This window comes from Brachyistius frenatus, unplaced genomic scaffold, assembly GCF_029030835.1.
Source record: "Brachyistius frenatus isolate BFR_SWC_R1_liver_20210118 unplaced genomic scaffold, ASM2903083v1 Contig_268, whole genome shotgun sequence".
NCBI classification, from domain to species: Eukaryota; Metazoa; Chordata; class Actinopteri; family Embiotocidae; genus Brachyistius; species Brachyistius frenatus.
In genome coordinates this window covers 148666-171348 of record NW_027210867.1, presented here as the reverse complement: position 1 = coordinate 171348, position 22683 = coordinate 148666, and the positions used below count along the sequence as shown (strand labels likewise).

Below are 22683 nucleotides of genomic sequence, written 5' to 3'. Positions count from 1 at the left end.
CAATAAAAACATTTTGTATTCAATTTTATTTGTATATACTGCATTTTTTCATTTTTTTATTTTATATTTATTGTATCTATCGATTTATTCCGTCGATGCAAAAATATCATAGGAGAAAAAGACAAATAAAAATAGCATATTATTCCTCTGCAAGAATTTCATCATGAAGTTGAACAGTTTCGTTACTTCTCTCAATATTAATCCATTTGAGAGTTTGAACATGATCTTTAAATTCACCCGAACATCCGGTGAAGTTTGGGGGGAGATTTTGGACATTCTACATTTATAAGTGAAAAAATTGGCATCGAGAATTAATACATTTATAATGAACTCAAAATTATGATTTTCGTGTTCAAAATATGTGATAACATTTTAACATTTAGTTTCAATATTAATATTTATTTTGCTCCATCATATAATCTTCCATTCTCGACCAGAAAATAAAAGAATGTGTACAATGGTAAAATAAATGTATTAATGATTCTGGTTCATTTGTTTTCAATGTCCAAACATTTTTAAAAGTATAGATTGGTTGGATATGTATTGTGATTTTATATAATACAGAGTTGATTCCGGCAGTAGCCAGTTGGTACCCGTAAAAATGTCCCAAAAAGCTTTCCCCCCTCGGACCTGGGTTATTGATTAGGCAGCCGTTGGCAGCTGGCCTGTGACGTAACGCCTCGTGCTCAAATCGTCAGTCCTCGGCGTTTTCCGGAACTCCTCGCGCCTCTTGAGCGCCGCGAGATGCTGCTTATGTCACAGCGGCAGCAGTCGGTCCGGCGGAGCTGAGGATGATGGCGGCCACCGACCCGATTCTCCTCCGGTCCGTTTGATCCAGAACCAGCACCGTCACCACTCAGACACCCGCTGCGATGGAAGGATACGTGTTTCCGAACCAGGACCAGCTGCTGCAGTTCCTGCGGAGGCTCAAGGAGGTTTTCGACGTCTGTGACGAGGACGCCGACGGCTTCATCCGGGTGGAGCACCTGGTGGACCTCGGTCTTCAGTTCGGTCAAGGAGACGAGGTGAGGCGGGCTCCGTTACATCCACACTCAGGTGTTTAACTCAGGTGTTCACGACGTCAATTTGTGACAAGTGTTGACAGACAGACTCGAGCCGCAGACAACCTGTCCTCCGTGTCCACGGTCTCAGGTGAGCGCGAGGCTCGTTTTGACGTCGCTTTCCTCCGCTCGCGCTCTGCTCTTCTCTCTGACGTGTGCGTCACTGAATGAAGACACCTGAGCTGTCTGCTGTGCTGCGGTTTGACTGATATGAACGAAGACCTGTCATACGGATTCTGTTCGTGTCCCTGTGCTGTGACGTCATGTGTGTCCACCTGTGGTTTCCATACCATTAAACGGTTCCAGCCTATTTAACAGCATAAAACAGCTTCACTTGAAGGACGTCTGTGGTGGTTGGATTTAATACATCAGTCTTAAATAGGAGGACGTTGGTGTGTACAGGTCTTATGATTTACAACATATTAAATGTAATTTATTCGGCCACTGTGGGACATTTTTAACCTCCTTAACTTCCTGGAACATCTGATTTTTATTACTCTTGCTTCAATGTGATGAAATACTTTCATTGATAAAAAATACAGCGATCAGCTGGTATTTAACAAACAGTTGGGATGTTTTACAAATTCAAATGTTCACAATTGATTCACCATAATATTAATAATAATATAATATATATATTATAGTGTATATATACTGACATCAAACTGCTGGAAGTTCCACTCCTGACAGAAGCCCCAGTCGACCAGGACATAATGTGGCCTCAGGACATAATGTGGCCTCAGGACATAATGTGGCCTCAGGACATAATGTGGCCTCAGGACATAATGTGGCCTCAGGACATAATGTGGCCTCAGGACATAATGTGGCCTCAGGGACATGCCGGTCCTGATCAGTGCTGTCCATGGTGCTGAACCAGAGCTGAAGGGTTTGTAGTGAAGAATTACAGCTGTAGTTTTAACAGTGCTGTGACACCCCCTCCACTCTGAAGGGCCCTGTAGCAGGACCGGACACATCTGTGATTAACCCTCCTGTTGTCCTCGGGTCAAAATGACCCGCAGCTCTGTTCAACCAAGTTCTATTTTATTTCTATATTTTTATATTTTTTGGGATCATTGGTCATTATTCTTTAAAGAAACCCTCACAGCCTCCTTGTCACCAATGATCCCCAAAAAATATGAAAATAAAATAGAACTTGCTTGAACACAGCTGCGGGTCATTTTGACCCGAGGACAACACGAGGGTTAAAACACGAGTATTGGAAGGTTCCCAAACGTGCTTAGACATAAAAGGGATGCATCTCTGTTGTGCTTTATTTCTGTTGCATCAAATCTGTCTGCAGTTCAAAGTTTATAGAGCAGGTTCAGTAACATCACTGTCACTGACTCACTGTTCAAGGCTGTTATTTACTCTGATTTACAGTTTTGAGGAGGCAGAAGTCAAAATGTCAGTCTTTAGTGGAGTTTTCTCGGTCCGACACCCCTCACTGTGGCGTTAACCTCATCATTCCTGGTGATGACAACAAGCAGATTTATTGCATTTCGAAATCTTCCCATGTGTCTCTGATCCATAGAGCCCAAGGTTATTCATTTTGGCCTCACAGCTGTTACTTGGGGATGTTTTTTGAGGTGGACATTTGAGCAAATAGTCTCTGGCTTAAAATAAGTCGTCACTGGGTCGTGTGTCTTTAATTGGTCCAAATGCAGCGAAGTGAAATCAATTCATTTTCTATTCCAACATGTGACTGAATCCATAAACCTGTCAGGGATCAGCAACTGAAGAAGTACAACTCTTCAGTCACATTGATTGGGTGTATAATCTCAGTACATCTACATGAAAGACAGTGGTTCCCAACTTTTATGTCTTTGTGACCACTTTATATGAAGCACATCACATATTTTTGTGATTTTCTCCTGTTACACTGGTTCATTTTAGCTCCAAAGGGATATCTAAATGTTCTGTCTGATGTTGTACCTTGTCACAGCACTGGTGCAGCAGATAGGGCCTGTTTCTGGTTCAGTCCATGGAGAGCTCCCTGCCGATCTGTAGTTCAGTACCATGGAGAGCTCAGTACCAATCTCAGGTTCAGTACCATGGAGAGCTCAGTGCCAATCTGTAGTTCAGCACCATGGATAGCTCAGTACCAATCTCAGGTTCAGTACCATGGAGAGCTCAGTGCCAATCTGTAGTTCAGCACCATGGAGAGCTCAGTACCAATCTGTAGTTCAGTACCATGGAGAGCTCAGTGCCAATCTGTAGTTCAGTACCATGGAGAGCTCAGTGCCAATCTGTAGTTCAGTACCATGGAGAGCTCAGTACCAATCTCAGGTTCAGTGCTGTATTATTTGTATTAATTGAAGTGTTGTGACTGAAAACATGACTGTTTTTGGGGTGATGCTGGACAGACCTGCTTCCGAGTGAAAGTCTCTTCATGATGACGTGCATATACACATGGAGGATCTGATGGTTTGGAGTCGGTCTGATTCACTGTGTGTTGTAATTATTGATGGACTTTAAAGTTCAGCATTGTCTCCACATTTTGTTAGTTTCAATATGCTGAAATTCAACCAGCAAAGAATGTGTATAATAGATAATATGTTATAATAAACAACACACTGCAGTTATTTTGAAGGTCAAAGTTGTGTTATTGTCATGTCTTTGTAACCTCTTCCTGTTGGTGGGTTTCAGGTTTCAGAGGATGTTGTGTTTGTTATGCAGATCATGGATGTTACAGGGTTCATAAATATACCACCAGAAGAACTCTCAGTTCTCTCTCAGATTAATCGCACTGGGTTGTTCAAACTCTGCTGTGTAAATCAGGATCTTGGAAGACAAAGAAACGATGGTGTTGTAGAAATGTGCGTTCGTAGTGGATGAAACAGGTTAAACCCTGGAAGCGCTCAGATAAATGATGTCGAACAGTGAGATGGCGCCTGAACACCCAGAACACCGTTACTAAAAATAACTCGGCTGTACTAAAAGGAAGCTACTTCTTCATCTTCCTCCTCCCCTCTCGCTGTTCCTCTTATCTCTGTGTTCTTTGTCACCGTGGCGACGGGAGCTTCACGCGGAGTCTCCGAGCGGATTGGTTGATTAAAAAGTAATGAATGATCCGCCCAGCTGCAGAAGGCAGCCTATGAGCTCTGCTCTCAGTGACAAACCGCTTTCTCCACGCTGTGAGGATTAAAGACGGCTGCATATGAAACATCTGGATTTCTTGTGTTTATTCGTGCACACGCTGTATTTTCAACACGTGTTTCATGTTTAAAACCTGTTTCTAGCCTCTAAAATTTGGCCATTGGTTTCCATTCATTTCACGCACTGATGCCAGTTGGCAGATTAATGATGGTTGTCGTGTTGTCAAATATCTGAGAGACTTGAGAATCTGAGAGCTGCTCGACTCTGAGCTGTGATTTGGGGAAATGAAAAGATCGTCTGAATTTAATCGCTTCTTTTATTGTTCTGTAGCCAACGCTGCGCTGTCGCTTTAATATATACATGCTGATGAAATACCTTTGTTTATACATCATCCTCTAACTTCTGCTCAGTTGTTCTGTCACAATCAGGTTCGACGTTCGTTGGTGGATGTGATGATTTTAAGCATCATAAAAAGATCTCTGATTTTATCTGAATTCAAACATGTTTCTGCCTCAAGAATCACAGATGAAAACACAAACAGCTTCACTGTCTGTGGTGAGAGAGACGAGTCCTGACGGTCACTCTGACTGACGCCTGTGTGATGGCGTGTGTGTGCGTGTGTGTGTGTGTGTGTGTGTGTGTGTGTGTGTGTGTGTGTGTGTGTGTGTGTGTGTGTGTGTGTGTGTGTGTGTGTGTGTGTGTGTGTGTGTGTGTGTGTGTGTGTGTGTGTGTGTGTGTGTGTGTGTGTGAGAAGCCGACTCACAACGTGTCCTCTGCTCTCCACAGTTCGCTTCTACCTGTTCATCCAGACTCAGATTCACTCTACTAACGCTGAGATTCAAACCTGTCAGTCAGATAATGTTTCCATCGTCTGCTCGGGAAAAAATTTCCCCTCGGGGATTAATAAAGTAAATACCTACCTACCTACCTACCTAAGTGTCACACACACACACACACACACACACACACACACACACACACACACACACACACACACACACACACACACACACACACACACACACACACACACACACACACATTCTCCTGTCGAGTCATCTCAACCAGAGGACACGTTACGTCAACTTAGTGTGAAGATGATGAGGAGGCAGAAATACGACATCATCAGCAGAGCAAAGAAACATAAAAAACCGGTGGCTCAGATTATTGTCACTGAAATAATCCTGTAAATATTCACTATTAAAGTATGGTGTTGTTTACATCATCTCCAGATGAAATCAGATGTAATTAAACTCCAGAAGCACATGATTAGAAAGTGTTCACTGTGATTAAACAGAGCATCTCTGTCTGAAGTGGACCTACAGCCTGACAGCTGACCCGGCTGTGATCCATCAGAACCTGCTGGGTCCTCAGAGAACTGAGACGTTCCTCTGTGCTCACGTTGTTCTGTGTGGACATGAGGAGACAGTTAAGATGAGAGATGTGCAAACGTCTCACTGGGGACATTAAGGACCATGTTTGACCTTCATCACATCTTCACACATTCTGGAGAAGTCGAAGATTCATTTATTGGTGTTTTTATTCGTTGTTTTATTACCTGTCAGGATGTGAGTGTCTCTGAGTTTCATCATGAACTTCAGCTCTACTTCTATCTATTTTTATTCATCTGCAAAATCCTGAACCTTCATACATTTTAATTGCTGTTATACAACAGATTTTTTTCTTCCCTGGAGACGTTTTGAATTTGCTCCTTTTTCCTCTCAGACGATATTGAGGTGGTTTTACGCTGCAGAATTTTTTTAGCTTCACTAATTTGTCTGGAAATTAAAAGTTTTTATTTGAAGAAAAGTGGAAAATGTGCACAGAGATTTTTTTATGAGCTGACAGGAGATGCAGGAGAGAAAGTGAGTTTAAAAGTGACGAGAACAGCTGACACACCTGCAGAAACATTTTCTGGAGGTTTCACTCGTTGGTTCTGACCCGAAGCTGGAGAGGAGATCAACGGATGGAGGATGTCTCATTGAACGTTGGTGATTGTTGCTGTCTGAATAAATTTCATTTCACTTTTGTGTCTCGCAGGTAAAGAAGTTGACGAAGTATCTGGATCCCAACACTCACGGCAAGATCAACTTCAAGGACTTCTGCCACGGCGTGTTCGCCATCAAAGGTGAGAGAAGCACACGTGAACAGAGGAGTTATATATATCTAGCTAGGAGCATATATATAGGATATATATGTCTATATAGGAGCATATATAGGATATACTGTATATATCTATATAACAGCCTCCTTCATGTGATGTTTTAGAAGTGATGCTATGTGGTCAGCAAGGGACCGACACAGGCTTTAGGCTAAGATAAGCTAACCAGCTGTGGTTTATCTCCTCCCTCCATCCCTCCCTCCATCCCTCCCTCCTTCCCTCCCTCCTTCCCTCCCTTCCTTCCTCCCTTCCAGGTTGTGAGGAGATACTAAATATGGCTGTGGGTCCTGGAGGTCTGTCCTCCAGCCAGCCGGCTGTTACAGACAACGGTTATGTTTACCAGGTACAATCCTCAGCTCTCTGATGTCATGCTGGATAAACACTCAGCTTTCTGACGCATTAATTAAAGATGTTTAAATGAAACCGAATTCAACTAAAAGTCAATGAGACACTGACTTTTCAAACATTTCAGTCCAAACGTCAGATTTTGTACAAAGTTTCTCACAAGTCTGATTGACTATTTAGTCCTGGATAGTCGACATGTTTACATCATAACTTGTGAGTATATGTGATGTTTAACTTTTTTGATTATGAGTTGCCATTAGTAACTTTTCATCATGTTTTTCTGGAAGAAAGAGGCGTCCACAGAGCTGCCTGCTTCATTATCAGATGCGAAATACAACTTCAAATATATTAAAAGTACCTTCTGAGATAAATGAAAGATTTCCCATTTTACACCTGATATTTTATTTTGCTGGCAGCGCTGCAGCTTCCACGCAGCTCTGACGTGACTCCAACATGCATGAATAATAAATACTTCTATGAATATGCAGCGGCTCATACATTACTGTGTGTGTTGCTGCTCATGTCCCTGCCAGAGAGCAGCCCAACAGGACAGTTGCTTAGCAACAAGAGAGTGGTAGAGCGAGGGAGGGACGGGGGTGGTGAGAGAGCTGGAGGTGGGGCTTCTTCCTCAGTGTGATTCAAACATGAACGACTGCAGAGCTGCATGTGTGTGAAGGAGCTTCAGTGGATCCTTCATGTGGACGACACACACACACACACACACACCGTGTGACTGGTGGCGGTGGACTGGAGAGGAGGCGCATGGTGGGCACACTCAGATGGTAAGAGGGGGGGAGGGTGTGTGTGTGTGTGTGTGTGTGTGTGTGTGTGTGAGAGAGTGTGTGAGAGAGAGAGAGAGAGAGAGACTTTTATTGATTGAATTTCTGTGAAAAGCCAAACTGCTGAAGCTCCAGTGGTTTCCAGGCTCCGCCCACACAGGTGTTTTCACTCAGGTTGCTAATTGCAGCTGTTCTCAGGATTAAGTGTGTGTTCACACCGACCGGAGTTTCTTTCACCTTCACCTGTCATCATGTCTGCTGTGAAGGAGGTCTGTTGGGCTGAGACTTATTGAAGGTTACAGACTCCACCTGGTGAACAGAAGGAGCTCCCAGTGGATGAACCCTGAAGAGACCTCTGAATGTTTTAGTTTAGTTTTAGTATTTGATTATTGATTCACACAGAAGTCTCTCAGTCAGAGCGTCAGAGGAACTCTCAGGGTTTCCTTCTGTGTTTTGGGAGTTGGGCTGTGGAGGTGGAAGATGAGCTGGATGCTGAATGAATTCAGTCTGAAGTTCACCTGATTCACATGTTTTCCTGCTGAACAATTTGGTCTCCGTTAATGCTCTGACTTCCTCGTTGACTCTTCATCGTTCCACATCTGCACACACGCCTCCTCATCTCAGACACAACATGTGTATAATTGATGAATGAAAGATCGACTGCTGCGTCTGCTGGACTCTGTGTGTCCTCATAGGAAGACCGAAATCAAAGTGTTCGGTAAGAACGGCATGAAATCTACCTGTTTTGAGGAGAAGATTGTGTGTGTGTGTGTGTGTGTGTGTGTGTGTGTGTGTGTGTGTGTGTGTGTGTGTGTGTTGGTGTGTGTGTGTGTGTGTGTATGTTGGGTGTGACCTTGTCATGGTACCTCAGTCGGGTGAAGCCAGACACAGACGTGCATTATTAATATAGATATGTGGGGCATGCTGCATCCCAGGAGATCAGAAACCACAGACGCTCTGTGGGATCACCGGTTTATGAAATCCTGTTTAAAACGTACCTGATTAAATGAAATGCAGCTGCGTGGAAAGAAAACCGATCAGATGTACAGAGAACAACTTCCTCCAATCAGAGGGGCTGTTTCTCTGCCATCAGCTGAGCTGCAGTGTCACGTTGACGCAGGTTTAAACTTGTTAACTAGAACAAACACCCGTCATCTCTAAACTTTCTGCTGCGTCCTCTGGTTTAAACCCCGGCTGTGGTGCAGCTGACCTGCAGAACGCTTCCCCAGACATGAAGCTGACCTGAACCAGCATCGGACTCTCGTGTTTACTAACCTACACACCACTAGAGGTCGCTGTAGCTCGAGTTTGAACCCAAACGTGCTTCAAGGTCAAGCGTCAGTTTGAAAATGTTCGTAAAGCTTCAGTTCATTATGATCCGAACTGTCCCGGGTCAAAGTACGACTGTCAGACTGTGATAGATTACACAGCAGGGATATCAGAGCAAAATGTGTTATCACAATTTTGTTTCTATCAAAACTATATATTAATACATATTTTGTGATAATTAAAAGTTCTGCTTCATAATTTAAATGATAAAAAAAGCAGTGTACAGCAAAAAATGTCCTGAATGAATCCATGTATGGTGGAGTTGCTCTGAACGCTTCATAGATATTAGAAGATATTTATTTCTGATGTCCAACGGAGATGATTGGAATATTTTCCATCATCAAATCAACTTTGAAATGTTGAAATGAGCTTTTTGAAATGTTGTGCACGGAGATGTTGACGACCTCTTCGTCCGTCTGGAGTTATGTGCGTGTTGAGTCTGATTATCAGCCGCACATATTCATAGTGATGGAAATGAGAAAGTTAAGCTCCTCTATGCTGGAGTTTATCTGTTCTACAGAAACTGCTGATGAAGTTTTGGTTATTTCGTTTGTGTGTGCAGAACGGTGAGGCGAAGCTGGGCCCTCCGATCATCATGTGCACGCGCTCCTACCCAGAATGCAGTGCGTACGGAGAGGGCTGTGGTGCTGACGGGGAGTGTGACATGGAGAGCAGCACTGAGAACGCCAACAGCTCCGCCTCCCTGCATCCGATACGCCGAGACAGGTCAGTCACAAGCACACCAGAGAGGAGGCATGATGGAGACTTCCTGCATCACATCCAGTGACACTAACCTGTGCTGTACACTTCCAGCCACCTGATTGGTTCAGCGTCTGCGTCCGTCATCTCGGGGGAGGAGCAGTTTGAGGACTACGGTGAAGGCGAAGACGTGGACTTCACTCCCAGCAGCCCTTGTCCTGAAGAGGACACCCGAACAAACGGCTTCTCCGACCTGGGCTCCTCGCTCCCCTCTAGGTCGCTGCTCAGTCTGGACACACACACACACACACACACACACACACACACACACACACACACACACACACACACACACACACACACACACACACACACACACACACACACACACACACACACACACACACACACACACACACACACACACACACACACACACACACACACACACACACACACACACACACACACACACACACACACACACACACACACACACACACACACACACACACACACACACACACACACACACACACACACACACACACACACACACACACACACACACACACACACACACACACACACACACACACACACACACACACACACACACACACACACACACACACACACAGTTCCAAGAAACTATGACGGAGTGACTCTCCAGGTTGATTTTTATTCAGATGTTGTGACGTTACACAACACAGCAGCTCCGACAGAAACACTCATGACAGCGTTGGTAAACGATGCTGCTGTCTGAAACACGTGACGTTGATGGATCTGTTGTTAAACATTGATCATATCCAGTTAAACTCTGCTGATGCTGCAATCATTCATCAGAAGCTGACTTTCTCTGTCAGCCATGTTGATCGTTTGATGCTGGAGCTGTTGAACGCTTCCAGTTTGGATTTCTGAAAGCTCAGTTTCAAACTAGGAATGCACAAAAATAAAGAACGCAAACATAAATTGCTCAATTCCCACAATGCAATGCACAGATGAGAAAAACGGATGCAAAACATTTAACAAATTGTAGAAAGTAAAAGGAGAACTAAATGCATTTCTCACTGCAGAGTCCTGCAGGTGCTTTCTGTCAGCGATCCGTGTTCACATGTTTTATATATTTGACTGACACGTGTTGATGTGTGTTTGTCACGTGTTTGACTGACACGTGTTGATGTGTTTGTCGCTGCAGTGCAGGAGAAACTCCTCAGAAGATGCGGCAGCTGTACAACAGTGAGCTGCTGGACATCTACTGCTCTCAGTGCTGCAAGAAGGTGAACCTGCTCAACGACCTGGAGGCTCGACTCAGGAACCTGAAGGCCAACAGGTGGAACACACACACACACACACACACACACACACACACACACACACACACACACACACACACACACACACACACACACACACACACACACACACACACACACACACACACACACGCACGTACGTGAGCATCCTCACGCAGGTTGCTGCCTCAGCATCACCTCGCTTAACAGAACTCAGATTAACGTTCAGCCTTAAAATCCTCCCTCTTGTTCATTCCTGACAGCAGACGCTGCAACCGCATCACAGGGTGAGCCTGAGCAGTTGCCATAGCAACTGTATCCCAGTCTGCCCGGATGACTGGTGTTTGAGGTTACTATATTGTTGCTGTAGTTGTAGTTAAACACCAGTGAGTCTCTGTGACAGTTGGAGGCTGAGAGCAGCTCGTAACGGTTCATCTGTTAAAACCACATGATGAAGAGATGTGTGTGTGTGTGTGTGTGTGTGTGACTCTGTGTCTCTCTCGTGTTTCAGCCCAAACAGAAAGATTTCCAGCACAGCGTTTGGACGGTGAGTCACATGACCTTCCTCCCAATGACCTTTTAACCAGAGACACTGCAGTGTGTCATCATTTACATCATGAGACAGAGTGGACAGATCAGAGATGACTTCAGCATCGCAGCAGATAAACGTGTCATTATAGAGTCGTATAATTGATGAGCAGCTTCAGAGGCCTGCACATGTCACACCACCGTGTGTGTGTGTGTGTGTGTGTGTGTGTGTGTGTGTGTGTGTGTGTGTGTGTGTGTGTGTGTGTGTGTGTGTGTGTGTGTGTGTGTGTGTGTGTGTGTGTGTGTGTGTGTGTGTGTGTGTGTGTGTGTGTGTGTGTGTCCTCTGCAGTCAGCTGTTCCAGGCCAACCACAGTGTGTTCGGGTCCAGTCAGGGCAGCAGCACCGAGGATCTGTTCACAGACAGCATCGACTCCTGCGACCTCGACATCACAGAGAAGGTACGCACACACACACACTGATGTTTTTATCTCAGATCTAAATCAGACTGAACTTTGGTTTCCAGAACAGTTTCAATTACTTTGAAAGGATTCAAAAATTTCCCGAAAAGATTCGCTCTGGATTTCAGTCAACGTTGAAATGTTCCCATCATGCATTGTGTCTACAGAACTTTTGATTAAAGCGTCAGGTCCATGTTGTCTGGTGCCAGTGTGGGTTTCCTGCGGGTCCAGTCTGAAGACATGTGGTTGTGTGACTGTAGCTGTGTGACTGTCAGCCCGACGGTTGGATGGACCGTGTATGAAACAAGACAAGGCTTTTAATTTAATATCAAGGCTTTTAATTTGAAATATACACAGGAAGTTGTGGCATGTGGCCACCTAAACAGTGTAACTTTTCATTGTTTAGGCAGCTGGGAGTTTAGAAAGAAACAGGAAAAAACAGAGAAGTTGTTGTTGTAAATTAACATTTAACACAGTTAGTAAACTGGGTCGGTTAAACAAGTCTTATTCTCGGAGCAACATTTCTTCCTTTCTCCACAAAAGCTGCAGTGATACGAGACGTCAGACCTTCTTCTTGCAACTGGGGATAACTTTCAATATAGATTCATCTGCTCGATATTTTCTCAGCTAAATGGTTTGATAAAATATCAAAACATAGTTACATCAAAGCCCACGTTGACGTCATCAGATGATATCTAATTAATTATAATGATAATGATATTTTTTCTTGAAACGATCACTAATTGTTGCAGCTTTCGTTTGGAGGAAATAAAATCTGCCGTCTTCATCGCCCATAAAACCTGATTTCTGTGCAGAGTGTTGATATGAGTGTTAATGTTACCAGAGCTGTTTAAACATGTAACCAGGCTCCTGATTGGTTGACACCAGTTTTACTGACCAGCAGAAATGTTTGACGGTAACAAAGTCAGAACAAAAACATAAAGCAAATTTCAGGTTTGTTCAAAACTGTAACTGAGCAAAAACAGCACAGATGCAAGTTAAGTGAACGTGTGAAGATGATGATTATTATTATTATTTTTTTGTATTTCAGCTCTTTGATATGACTTTGCAGTGACTGACATAAACGGCTGACCTTGTCTTCCTTTGAGGGGAAACGCTGACATACTACACAACACGCATTGTTGTCATGTTTAATCCGGTGTGATGACCAGCTGAAGGCCAAATGAACACATGAACCTGAGCTGTCCTGGATCCAGCATTCACACTCTCTTCATACGCTTCATCACAGTTTCTGTTAGTCGGCACATTAAAAAGAAACATGAATACAGCGAACTATGTACCTTTACACCTTTACACTAATCAATATTCAGTTTTCTGTCTGCTTTGTGTGCACTGAGTTGCAGCTCCATGATTTCCTGTCAGCTGGTGAACAGACGGGCTGTAAATCTGTGGTTCAGAGGACACGCCTGCAGCCTCGTCCTCAGCTAGACGTGTCCCTGAGACGAGTCAAACGCCTGCTTGTGTCTCTTTCAGGTCAGTTATCTGGAGAAGAAGGTGACGGAGTTGGAGAGCGACAGTCTGGCCAATGGAGACCTGAAGTCCAAACTCAAACAGGAGAACACACATCTTGTACACAGGTAGGACAACATACACACACACACACACACACACACACACACACACTGACTGACAGAAGAGTTTAAGTCTGCTTTTTTAAAACTGTATTTATTTTAATCTTTTATTATCGAAAATATAAAACATAAAAAGATAACAGTTATTTACAAAAGAAATAATTCAAAGTTTTCAATATACAGAACACACAAAAGGTGGTTCATAGAAAATGACCACAAACACAATCTATTTTCAATAAATCTGATTATAAAAGAAATCCCAACACACAGAGCGAACCAACAAAAACGCAGCCCAAGAAAAAACACAAAGAAAATAAATACTGTTCCGTCTCAAAAGGTTATCTGATAAAGGAGAAAATCAAAAACAAACCTGGCACCCCAAAACACTCTCAACCAACTCAAACCCAGTGTCTTATAGAAACGTAAAGAAGAATCGCTGTGTGCACGGGAACGTGACGAAGACGCTTGTGGTTTCTCTCCTTCGTCCCAGGGTGCACGAGCTGGAGGAGCAGGTGAAGGACGCCGAGACGAAGGCCGATCAGAGTCTGGAGGAGGAGATGAAGCGGCATCGGGAGGCTTACAGCAAGATGGAGAGAGACAGGAACACTGAGATCGACCTGCTGTGTAACAGGTAAACGCACAACCACAGACCGACAGGGAAACTTCAGCCGCGACGCTCGACGTGCTTCAACTGGCTGAAGTCGAGGTCTGAAACCATCACATGGAAACACGGACGGTTATTATTCTCCGTCACCACAAACTACACCAGGTGGTCCGACAGGTGCTGCAGTTCTGTGTAGTTCACTGAAACTGTGTGTGTGTGTGTGTGTGTGTGTGTGTGTGTGTGTGTGTGTGTGTGTGTGTGTGTGTGTGTGTGTGTGTGTGTGTGTGTGTGTGTGTGTGACAGGGTACAGCAGTTGGAAGACGAGAATGGAGAGATGAAGTTAAACGTGTGCAGACTGAAGTCTCAGACGGAGAAACTGGACCAGGTGAGTCCGGTTTTCTTTCTCACATATTTTTCATACAGTTTTGTAAACGGTAAATTCCTCCAACGACACTGGTTCTTAATGTAATCCAAAAGTTAGAGAGTTTTATTTTGAAAAGGAAGTGATTGTAAAGTGAAGAATTTTCTGCCATCATCGTTTCCTGGTTCAAGTTTGAGCACTCGTAAATAACTATTATATATTATAACTATTATTTATGCCATATTACTGATACTCTGAGTGTCCTTCTAGGTAAATAATATATATAATAGTAGGAGAGGGAGTGTGAATTTATGTCACAACAATGGTTTCCTGCAGGAGAAGCAGAGGATGACGGACAAGCTGGAGGACACGAGTCTGAGGCTGAAGGATGAGATGGACCTTTACAGGAAGATCATGGACAAGCTGTGGCAGAACCGCCACGACTTTCAGAAGGAGAAGGAGTCCATGCAGGAGGTGAGGCAGGATGTCTCAACAACAACTCGCCCACAATATTCAACAAAGATGAGATGAGAAATGTTTTGGAGGTCCGCTTCAGTGCGTCTTTCCTCTGCAGCTGATCGATGACCTCCGCCGGGAGCTGGAGTATCTGCAGTGCTTCAAGCTGGAGATGGAGCATCCTGGGAAAGGAAAGGGGCTGTCGGAGTTGAACGCCAAGGCCAGGGAGACCGAGATGGAGCACGAAGTGAAGAGACTCAAACAGGTCAGAACTCACTCAGCTCGGTTCTCCCGTCCTCGCAGGGTTCTGCTGCTCGGTCGGTTCAGATTACGGGACAGTCGGTCCGCTTCATCCGTCAATATCGGTTCAGTTAACAGAAGCTGTCAATCAAGGTTCCAAGGAGGTCATGTGGGTGTAGTCAGACTCAATGTGACCAATCATGAGAGGCAGAGTGTTAACCCGTCAGAGGCAGAGTGTTAACCCGTCAGAGGCAGTGTTAACCCGTCAGAGGCAGAGTGTTAACCCGTCAGAGGCAGAGTGTTAACCCGTCAGAGGCAGAGTGTTAACCCGTCAGAGGCAGAGTGTTAACCCGTCAGAGCCAGAGTGTTAACCCGTCAGAGGCAGAGTGTTAACCCGTTAGAGGAGCGTTAACCCGTTAGAGGAGGTTAACCCGTTAGAGGAGGTTAACCTGTTAGTGGGGACATCCTGCAGAGACTCTCTTCTCTGTCAGAAGGACTAAAACTGTTGCAGTGTGTTTTAATCTGGTGTGCAAACAGCTGCGTGTTCAGTGTTGGTAACTCGAGATAGTAATAGTTTATTTGACTTTAGAGTTGTGTTACTGCGGGTTAACTCTTTAAACCTCCGTCCACACCTTCATCCCTCTGAGGAGATCTTGTCTCTGCTTCTGCAGGAGAACTTTAAGCTGCGGGATCAGAACGACGACTTGAACGCTCAGATTCTCACTCTGAGTCTGTACGAGGCCAAGAACCTGTTCGCCTGTCACACCAAGGCCCAGTGCCTGGCGGCGGAGATCGACAACGCCTCCAGGGACGAGGTGAGTCTGTCGCCGGGCGGACGAGACGCTCGCTGTTGACGTGACCGCCGTTTTAATGCACCTCTCTCTCCCTGTCTGTCAGCTGGTGGACGCTCTGAAGGAGCAGGAGGAGATCAACCTGCGTCTGAGGCAGTACATGGACAAAATCATTCTGGCCATTCTGGACCACAACCCGTCCATCCTGGAGATCAAGGGTTAAACATCACACACACACACATGCACACGCACGCACACACACATATGCACACACGGACACACACACGTGAATCTGCACCTTCACATCCACCTGTTCAGCCTGTCGGTCATTGTTGAGCTGCTCTGCAGTGTTTTGTCCATCAACAAGCTCTTACATTTGAAAAGATTTGGAATCACACAACAATGAATGGTTCACTTTATTTCTGGATAAACACTGATCTCTACAGCGGCTCCGTCCGTCACGACGGTCCGGACTGATGCAAAAGATTCATTCAAGGCGAATGTAAAAGCGGTGAAAACCGCCGACAGGATCCCGTCAGGAGAGTGAAGGTTTTTCACTGCGTTTCTGTCCCTTTTTAATTTGACTGATTCAACACCACTGAATGTTTACATGATAAATATATGCTGTACACAACATCACAAACATCCTCAGCTGTAGTTCAACTGCTAATGTCAGGAGCTGTGTCTGTGAAACACCTTGAACCTGCCCAGTTTCTCTGTTATAGCGAAGATATTTAAAGGTGCCAATAGCTGCAATCATGTGCCAAATCCAAACATCTCACCGTTTTCACACACAAAAACCTCTTGACACGTAACGGTCGAAGGGCATCGACTCTTCACACGAAGCTTTGATGACGAACTTGCACATCAGACAAACAACAACGTGCAAAGAAACGCTGATGACTGCAGAAGTTTAGCTGTGGCCACTTTCTGTCATCAGAGGAGGAAAAGGACTGGTTTCATTTGGACCTGGTCCTCCTCAAATCCCCTTAAAGGTGCCCTGTGGGGTTTCTGACCACTAGTAGTGCTGTGGAGCAAAGCAGTGAGCTCCTCTCAGTGTTCATGTCTTACATGGCTTTCATACCCCGCCCTTAGTTTCATGTCGTATTGCTAAGCTGGTGGAGGTGATGTGCCTGACAGAATGAATGAAGTAAACGACTGATGACCAACAAACATGGATGTAAACAAGAAGTCAACGGGTCTGTTGCACCTTGATGTATTTTGAGGACATTTGTTGACATGAAAGCTCCTTCAAACCAGATTTTCCTGGTGTGTTCATTCAGATCATTTACAAATTAAACATGACAGGAAGTCCACTGACTCCTGGTTTCCTGCAGTGTGATCATGAACCGGCCTGGAACCACTTTACTGTCCCTGTGTTGTAAATTAATTCCACCTCCACTAATTTAAATGAAATATGAAACTTAAATATTTTTCCACACGTACTTGCACCCACGATGTGACCTAGATCAGCTAGCCAAACACCGCGGTGATCCACAGGTGTGTCACAGGTGTGTCACAGTGAGAGTAGTAAACTGTAAGCACTATATTATGTATCAGATGAAAATAGTTTTGCTTCATTGCACAGATCGTTAGTTTTTTTTATCCGTTTTTTTTTTTTTTAATTATTATACAGGTTTTATCGCATTTGCATACGAGGTATGAAAAATGATTTCATGCAGTCTAGCTATGATTTATTGTTCATTGTGAGCTTTTTTTTTATAATACTGCAATGTTTCTTTATGACACCGTGTTAGTGATTTCATACGTTGTAAATGTTGTACAGAGTATAGTTACACTGTTTATGTGCATTCATCCACTCACTACGAAGCCTATTTGAGAGTTTTGACATGAAATATGTGCAGCTTATGTTATATAGCACACATGTCATAGCCAACTTATATTACCTGGAATAATGACATTAAACATGCTGGAAGAAAAATATAGTCTGTCACAAGTCACGTGTTCACTTTGTTTTCTTTGACTTGTTTGCCACACATGAAGCTATGAGTGACTACATGTGTAAATAAAATCTGTTTGCTTTGGCATGACAATGTCAGCGCTGGTTCTTTGTTCTCTGCTGTGTTTTTATTTCTCATTTCTCTCAGCTGACTGTCATCTGCCATACTAATGACAATAAACTTTATTTGTAGAGCACCTTTCATTCAAGAAATGCAGCTCAAAGTGATTTACAGCAAGAAAATTACATGGAATAAGTACTTCACGTAAAAAAAAACAGATATGAAGGAACATAAAAACATGCTAAAATGTATTTAAAATCAAAATGCATAAGATTAGTTAAAATTAAACACGAGACAACTCATTAACCTGCATAAAAGAATAATGTTTCCTTTTAAGTGTGTGAAAGATATTAGTTCATTGTTGATTCATTTGAAAGGCAGGTGAATTTCATTTATTTTATTTTAATTGTAAGTGAAATACCATCGTGATAAATTTCCGTCGGTGACATGCTGACGGCTAAAAGCGCGAGCGCCGCTCAGTCAGTAGTTCCAGCTGAAGAAGTTCAGGCCGTCTTCAATGAGTTGTAGTCAGCCTGCTGTAACGGTGTGTGTCAGTGAGACCGGTTACAGGAACTTTGGAGAGACGCTGTGTTCATGTACCGAGTCTGACTGTCTGAGCTGGGAAGAGCTTCTCTCTGCAGTCGCTGGGTGGCGCTGTGGAGCCGCCTTTCAGGTGAGCCCTGTTTCTTTTCCCCTTTGATAAGGCCTTATCAATGTTCAATGACATGTCTTATCAATGGAAAATAAAAAGCCTTATCAATGTTGTTGATTTGTTGGAGATGTTTGTTTACATTGAAAAAAGTATTAATAAGTAACTGATGTGATGCATCTCAATAAAATGAGAGTTGATGAATGCAGATCTGTGAATGTTCCTCTGACTGTGTTGCATCTGAAACACCATTCACAAAAACAGAATTTATTTTTTAGACACAAAAACATGAAATACAACTTAGCATTGAATACCAAATCACAGGATATCATTTATGAACCAAAACACCTGAACTTTCAGGTAATTGTCATGTACACACATAAAATGTCTCATGCATTTTGGGAACTGCTGTATTTTCTGTGTAAATGTGGACAGGGCACCACAACCCAGTTTTCAATAATACATCCATATAGAGATATTTAAATGCTTGAAAGTGCTCATCTTTGCGATCAATCAGGCCGCCTACTGACCCGCCCACTCATGGATGCACAGCTGAGTGGGTGTGGCCTGTCAGGCTGGCTGCTGATTGACAGAGAGGGCAGTTCTGTGATTTCAGAAGGATTTATACTATGTAGTATTGAAAAACTGGCATGTTTATTCATGATCAGGAAGTCACTTATTAAACTCACCCCTCTTCTAACGAGTTGTGTCTGCCTTTAAAATCCGTCAGCCCACCTTTGAGCGGTCGCTCTGCATGGACCCTGCTGGCTGCAGGGACGTCTGGCCTCTGCTGCGGGACGCTGAGTCACATGGAAGAAGGTGACAAACAGACATCACTTGAACATTTTGGCCAACCGGGCTAATAAATGCTGCAACATGACCAGCCGAGTGGAAGCAAAGACCATCCTTTAAAAACACCTGAAACAGTCTGAATAATTGGAAGTCACTTCATCTTCAGGAGGGTTGAAGTGGTCCTCTAAATGCTTTCTCTGCATGGACTCACTTTCAGAGAGTCTCTGCTCTTGGATCCCAACGATCACACGTACAAATATTAAGGCCACTGACCCCTGACAAGAACGATGGAGCCCAACAGCTAGGACTTTTTCAAGGGCTTTCTTTAGGATGAAAAATTCCTATGTAAGTTGTGCTTGGTAGAGGTCCCGGTAGAGGTCCCGGGAGAGGTCCCGGTAGAGGTCCCGGGAGAAGTCCCGGTAGAAGTTCCGGTAGAGGTCCCGGTAGAAGTTCCGGTAGAAGTCCCGGTAGAGGTCCCGGGAGAGGTCCCGGTAGAGGTCCCGGTAGAGGTCCCGGTAGAAGTTCCGGTAGAAGTTCCGGTAGAGGTCCCGGGAGAAGTCCCGGTAGAAGTTCCGGTAGAGGTCCCGGTAGAGGTCCCGGTAGAAGTTCCGGTAGAAGTCCCGGTAGAGGTCCCGGGAGAGGTCCCGGTAGAGGTCCCGGCAGAGGTCCCGGTAGAGGTTCCGGTAGAGGTCCCGGTAGAGGTCCCGGGAGAGGTCCCGGTAGAGGTCCCGGTAGAAGTTCCGGTAGAAGTTCCGGTAGAGGTCCCGGTAGAAGTTCCGGTAGAAGTTCCGGGAGAGGTCCCGGTAGAGGTCCCGGGAGAGGTCCCGGTAGAGGTCCCAGTAGAAGTTCCGGTAGAAGTTCCGGTAGAGGTCCCGGTAGAAGTTCCGGTAGAAGTTCCGGTAGAGGTCCCGGTAGAGGTCCCGGGAGAGGTCCCAGTAGAGGTCCCGGGAGAAGTCCCGGTAGAAGTTCCGGTAGAGGTCCCGGTAGAGGTCCCAGTAGAGGTCCCGGTAGAAGTTCCGGTAGAAGTTCCGGTAGAGGTCCTGGGAGAGGTCCCGGTAGAGGTCCCGGTAGAGGTTCCGGTAGAGGTCCCGGGAGAGGTCCCGGTAGAGGTCCCGGGAGAGGTCCCGGTAGAGGTCCCAGTAGAAGTTCCGGTAGAAGTTCCGGTAGAGGTCCCGGTAGAAGTTCCGGTAGAAGTTCCGGTAGAGGTCCCGGTAGAGGTCCCGGGAGAGGTCCCGGTAGAGGTCCCGGTAGAGGTTCCGGTAGAGGTTCCGGTAGAGGTCCCGGTAGAAGTTCCGGTAGAAGTTCCGGTAGAGGTCCCGGGAGAGGTCCCGGTAGAGGTCCCGGTAGAGGTCCCGGGAGAGGTCCCGGTAGAGGTCCCGGTAGAGGTCCCGGGAGAGGTCCCGGTAGAGGTCCCGGTAGAAGTTCCGGTAGAAGTTCCGGTAGAGGTCCTGGGAGAGGTCCCGGTAGAGGTCCCGGTAGAGGTTCCGGTAGAGGTCCCGGGAGAGGTCCCGGTAGAGGTCCCGTGTCCTGCAGCTTCAGCAGCTTGGATGCTCCAACCTGGGCTTTTGGCTTTTGGTTGTGCTGGTCATCAAATAACAATCACAATCAGACTTTTCAGGAAACTAAACAGTTGAACATTCATGTACATAATTTAAAAAGAAAAAGGAATAAATACAACAGATATGATATTTGGAAAAGATGTGATTTGAGTTGTACTTTTGTTCTGTAGTCTTTATATCAGTTTTGTGTTTCCTGTTTTATTTTGAAACACTTGTGTGTCTTCACTTCCTGTCCCCTGTGATTGTTTACCTGTTTTCTCTGCTCCTTGTTGTCTCCCCCTTTCTGATGTATTTAGTGCTCCTCCTCCCTGTCTGTCCCTGCAGTCCTCAACTTTTACTTTAACATAACAATCCGTTACCACGGTGATGGTTGAGTCCCCTTTTAATACAGCCAATGGTTTTCGCTCCTTTACTCTTCAACCAGCTGGGACAGACTGACATCCATCTTTATGAACAGTCTCTGTGTTGACATGAGCAACAAAAAGAACATCCCTTTCTGTCATCTTTCATTTCCAATCCCAGTCTGACAGATTATTTACAGCTGCAGCCGCATGCTGTGAAGCTGCTGTTGAACTGTAAACTATGCGGGCTCCCTGCAGGCCACTCAGCTGGCAGATATACAGCTGCAAATACTGCTTCAACCACAGTCTGAGTGCAGTTAACCACTATTGTTAAATTATGAAAATAATCTTGATTAACAAAATTATGATCTGAATAATCAGACGTTATAACAATAAATTGTCAACTGTAAACAGTTTGAGTGTCAAAGTCCAGCAACATTCGACTGGATGAACTGGATCCGAGTCCAGAAGTCATTTATCAGCTTGTTTTTTTAATCTGTGTGAAATGTTAAAAATTAACTTGATCACCTAAAGAGCTTTCTGTTGGACTACATGAGCTTTAAAATCATTTTAAATAAGAAATATGTTCATGGGTGCATGAAGTAATGAACAATAGTAATGCCACATGTGGTTCTAAACCTCCACCATGATTTTACATTCATTCTTTTACTTTCACATGTCACAACAAGTAATAATCATTTAAACAAAACTATTATTTATGTAAATATGGACCACAGTATCTTTCCACGGTGAGATGAACCTGCTGCTGGGACAAATGAACATAAACGACAGAATAGAGAAAGTGGTGAAGCATGAGTCTAAAGCTTCTGAGAACAAGAAAATCATTAGATTTAAAATAATGGTTTAAATATTAGGAAATACACGTTTGATACAGGATGATCCAAGCAAACAAAGATGAAATAACATTATTTTCATTATCACGTGTTCAACAAATTTATTCACAAACAACAATATTTCTGAGGGAAACAAATGTGAAAGACTCAAATAGAATATTCAAAGTTAGCAGCGTTACATATACTCACGTTGTTTCTGTGTTTGTAGATCACGCGTCCTCGCCAAGGTTCATTAGTCAGTGCTTTGTTACTACTCTTCATAGTCACTGTCAATACCAAAGACTACATCTGACAACCAGAACTGGTGGAGCATGAAGAAAACTGTAATCATCATCACTGTAATAAAGAGCAGCCTTAAAGATTTACAACCAGGGAACATCCTCATCATTCCAATGCTAATGATTTATTTAAAGATTAAATGAAATATTAAAATATTATTTAATAAAATAAAAATGTAAAATTAGATTAAACAGCTTTTTGTGAAAAAAAAAAAAAAAAAACCAGCAAAACATCGGATACAAAGTGCCGTTCAAAGTAGCGAGGCCTGTTTTCTGGAGCACAGACTAAATAAAAGGTATGAAAGGGTCGTCGGGACCGACGAGACAAACAGCCATTGTTCGTGGTGTGCGGTCGCCCTCCAGGCCGCCGGGGGGCAGCGTCGCCCGCACGAGT

At 44.3% G+C, this 22683-nt stretch overlaps 1 protein-coding gene and 1 long non-coding RNA gene across 3 annotated transcripts; one reads left to right on the top strand and one right to left on the bottom strand.

The window, feature by feature from the left end:
- Positions 1 to 745: 745 nt before the first annotated feature.
- Positions 746 to 17863, top strand: rab11fip4a (RAB11 family interacting protein 4 (class II) a). Of its 2 annotated transcripts, XM_069721584.1 has the most exons (15): positions 746 to 1025; positions 6198 to 6285; positions 6573 to 6661; positions 9334 to 9497; positions 9585 to 9746; positions 10669 to 10803; positions 11277 to 11312; positions 11643 to 11751; positions 13246 to 13349; positions 13834 to 13974; positions 14251 to 14332; positions 14645 to 14782; positions 14883 to 15029; positions 15676 to 15819; positions 15902 to 17863. In XM_069721584.1, the coding sequence occupies exons 1-15, from the start codon at positions 873 to 875 to the stop codon at positions 16016 to 16018; spliced, it is 1809 nt and encodes a 602-aa protein (XP_069577685.1). In that variant the 5' UTR covers positions 746 to 872; the 3' UTR covers positions 16019 to 17863. The 2 variants fall into 2 exon arrangements, with proteins under 2 accessions (XP_069577685.1, XP_069577686.1); XM_069721585.1 differs by lacking the exons at positions 746 to 1025; positions 6198 to 6285; positions 6573 to 6661 and adding an exon at positions 7339 to 7445.
- A 574-nt stretch (positions 17864 to 18437) lies between these two features.
- Positions 18438 to 22318, bottom strand: LOC138634572 (uncharacterized). Its single transcript, XR_011311992.1, has 3 exons — positions 22201 to 22318; positions 19155 to 19265; positions 18438 to 18705 (listed from the first exon to the last, which is right to left on the bottom strand). It is a non-coding gene; the product is annotated as an uncharacterized lncRNA (long non-coding RNA).
- Positions 22319 to 22683: the final 365 nt, after the last annotated feature.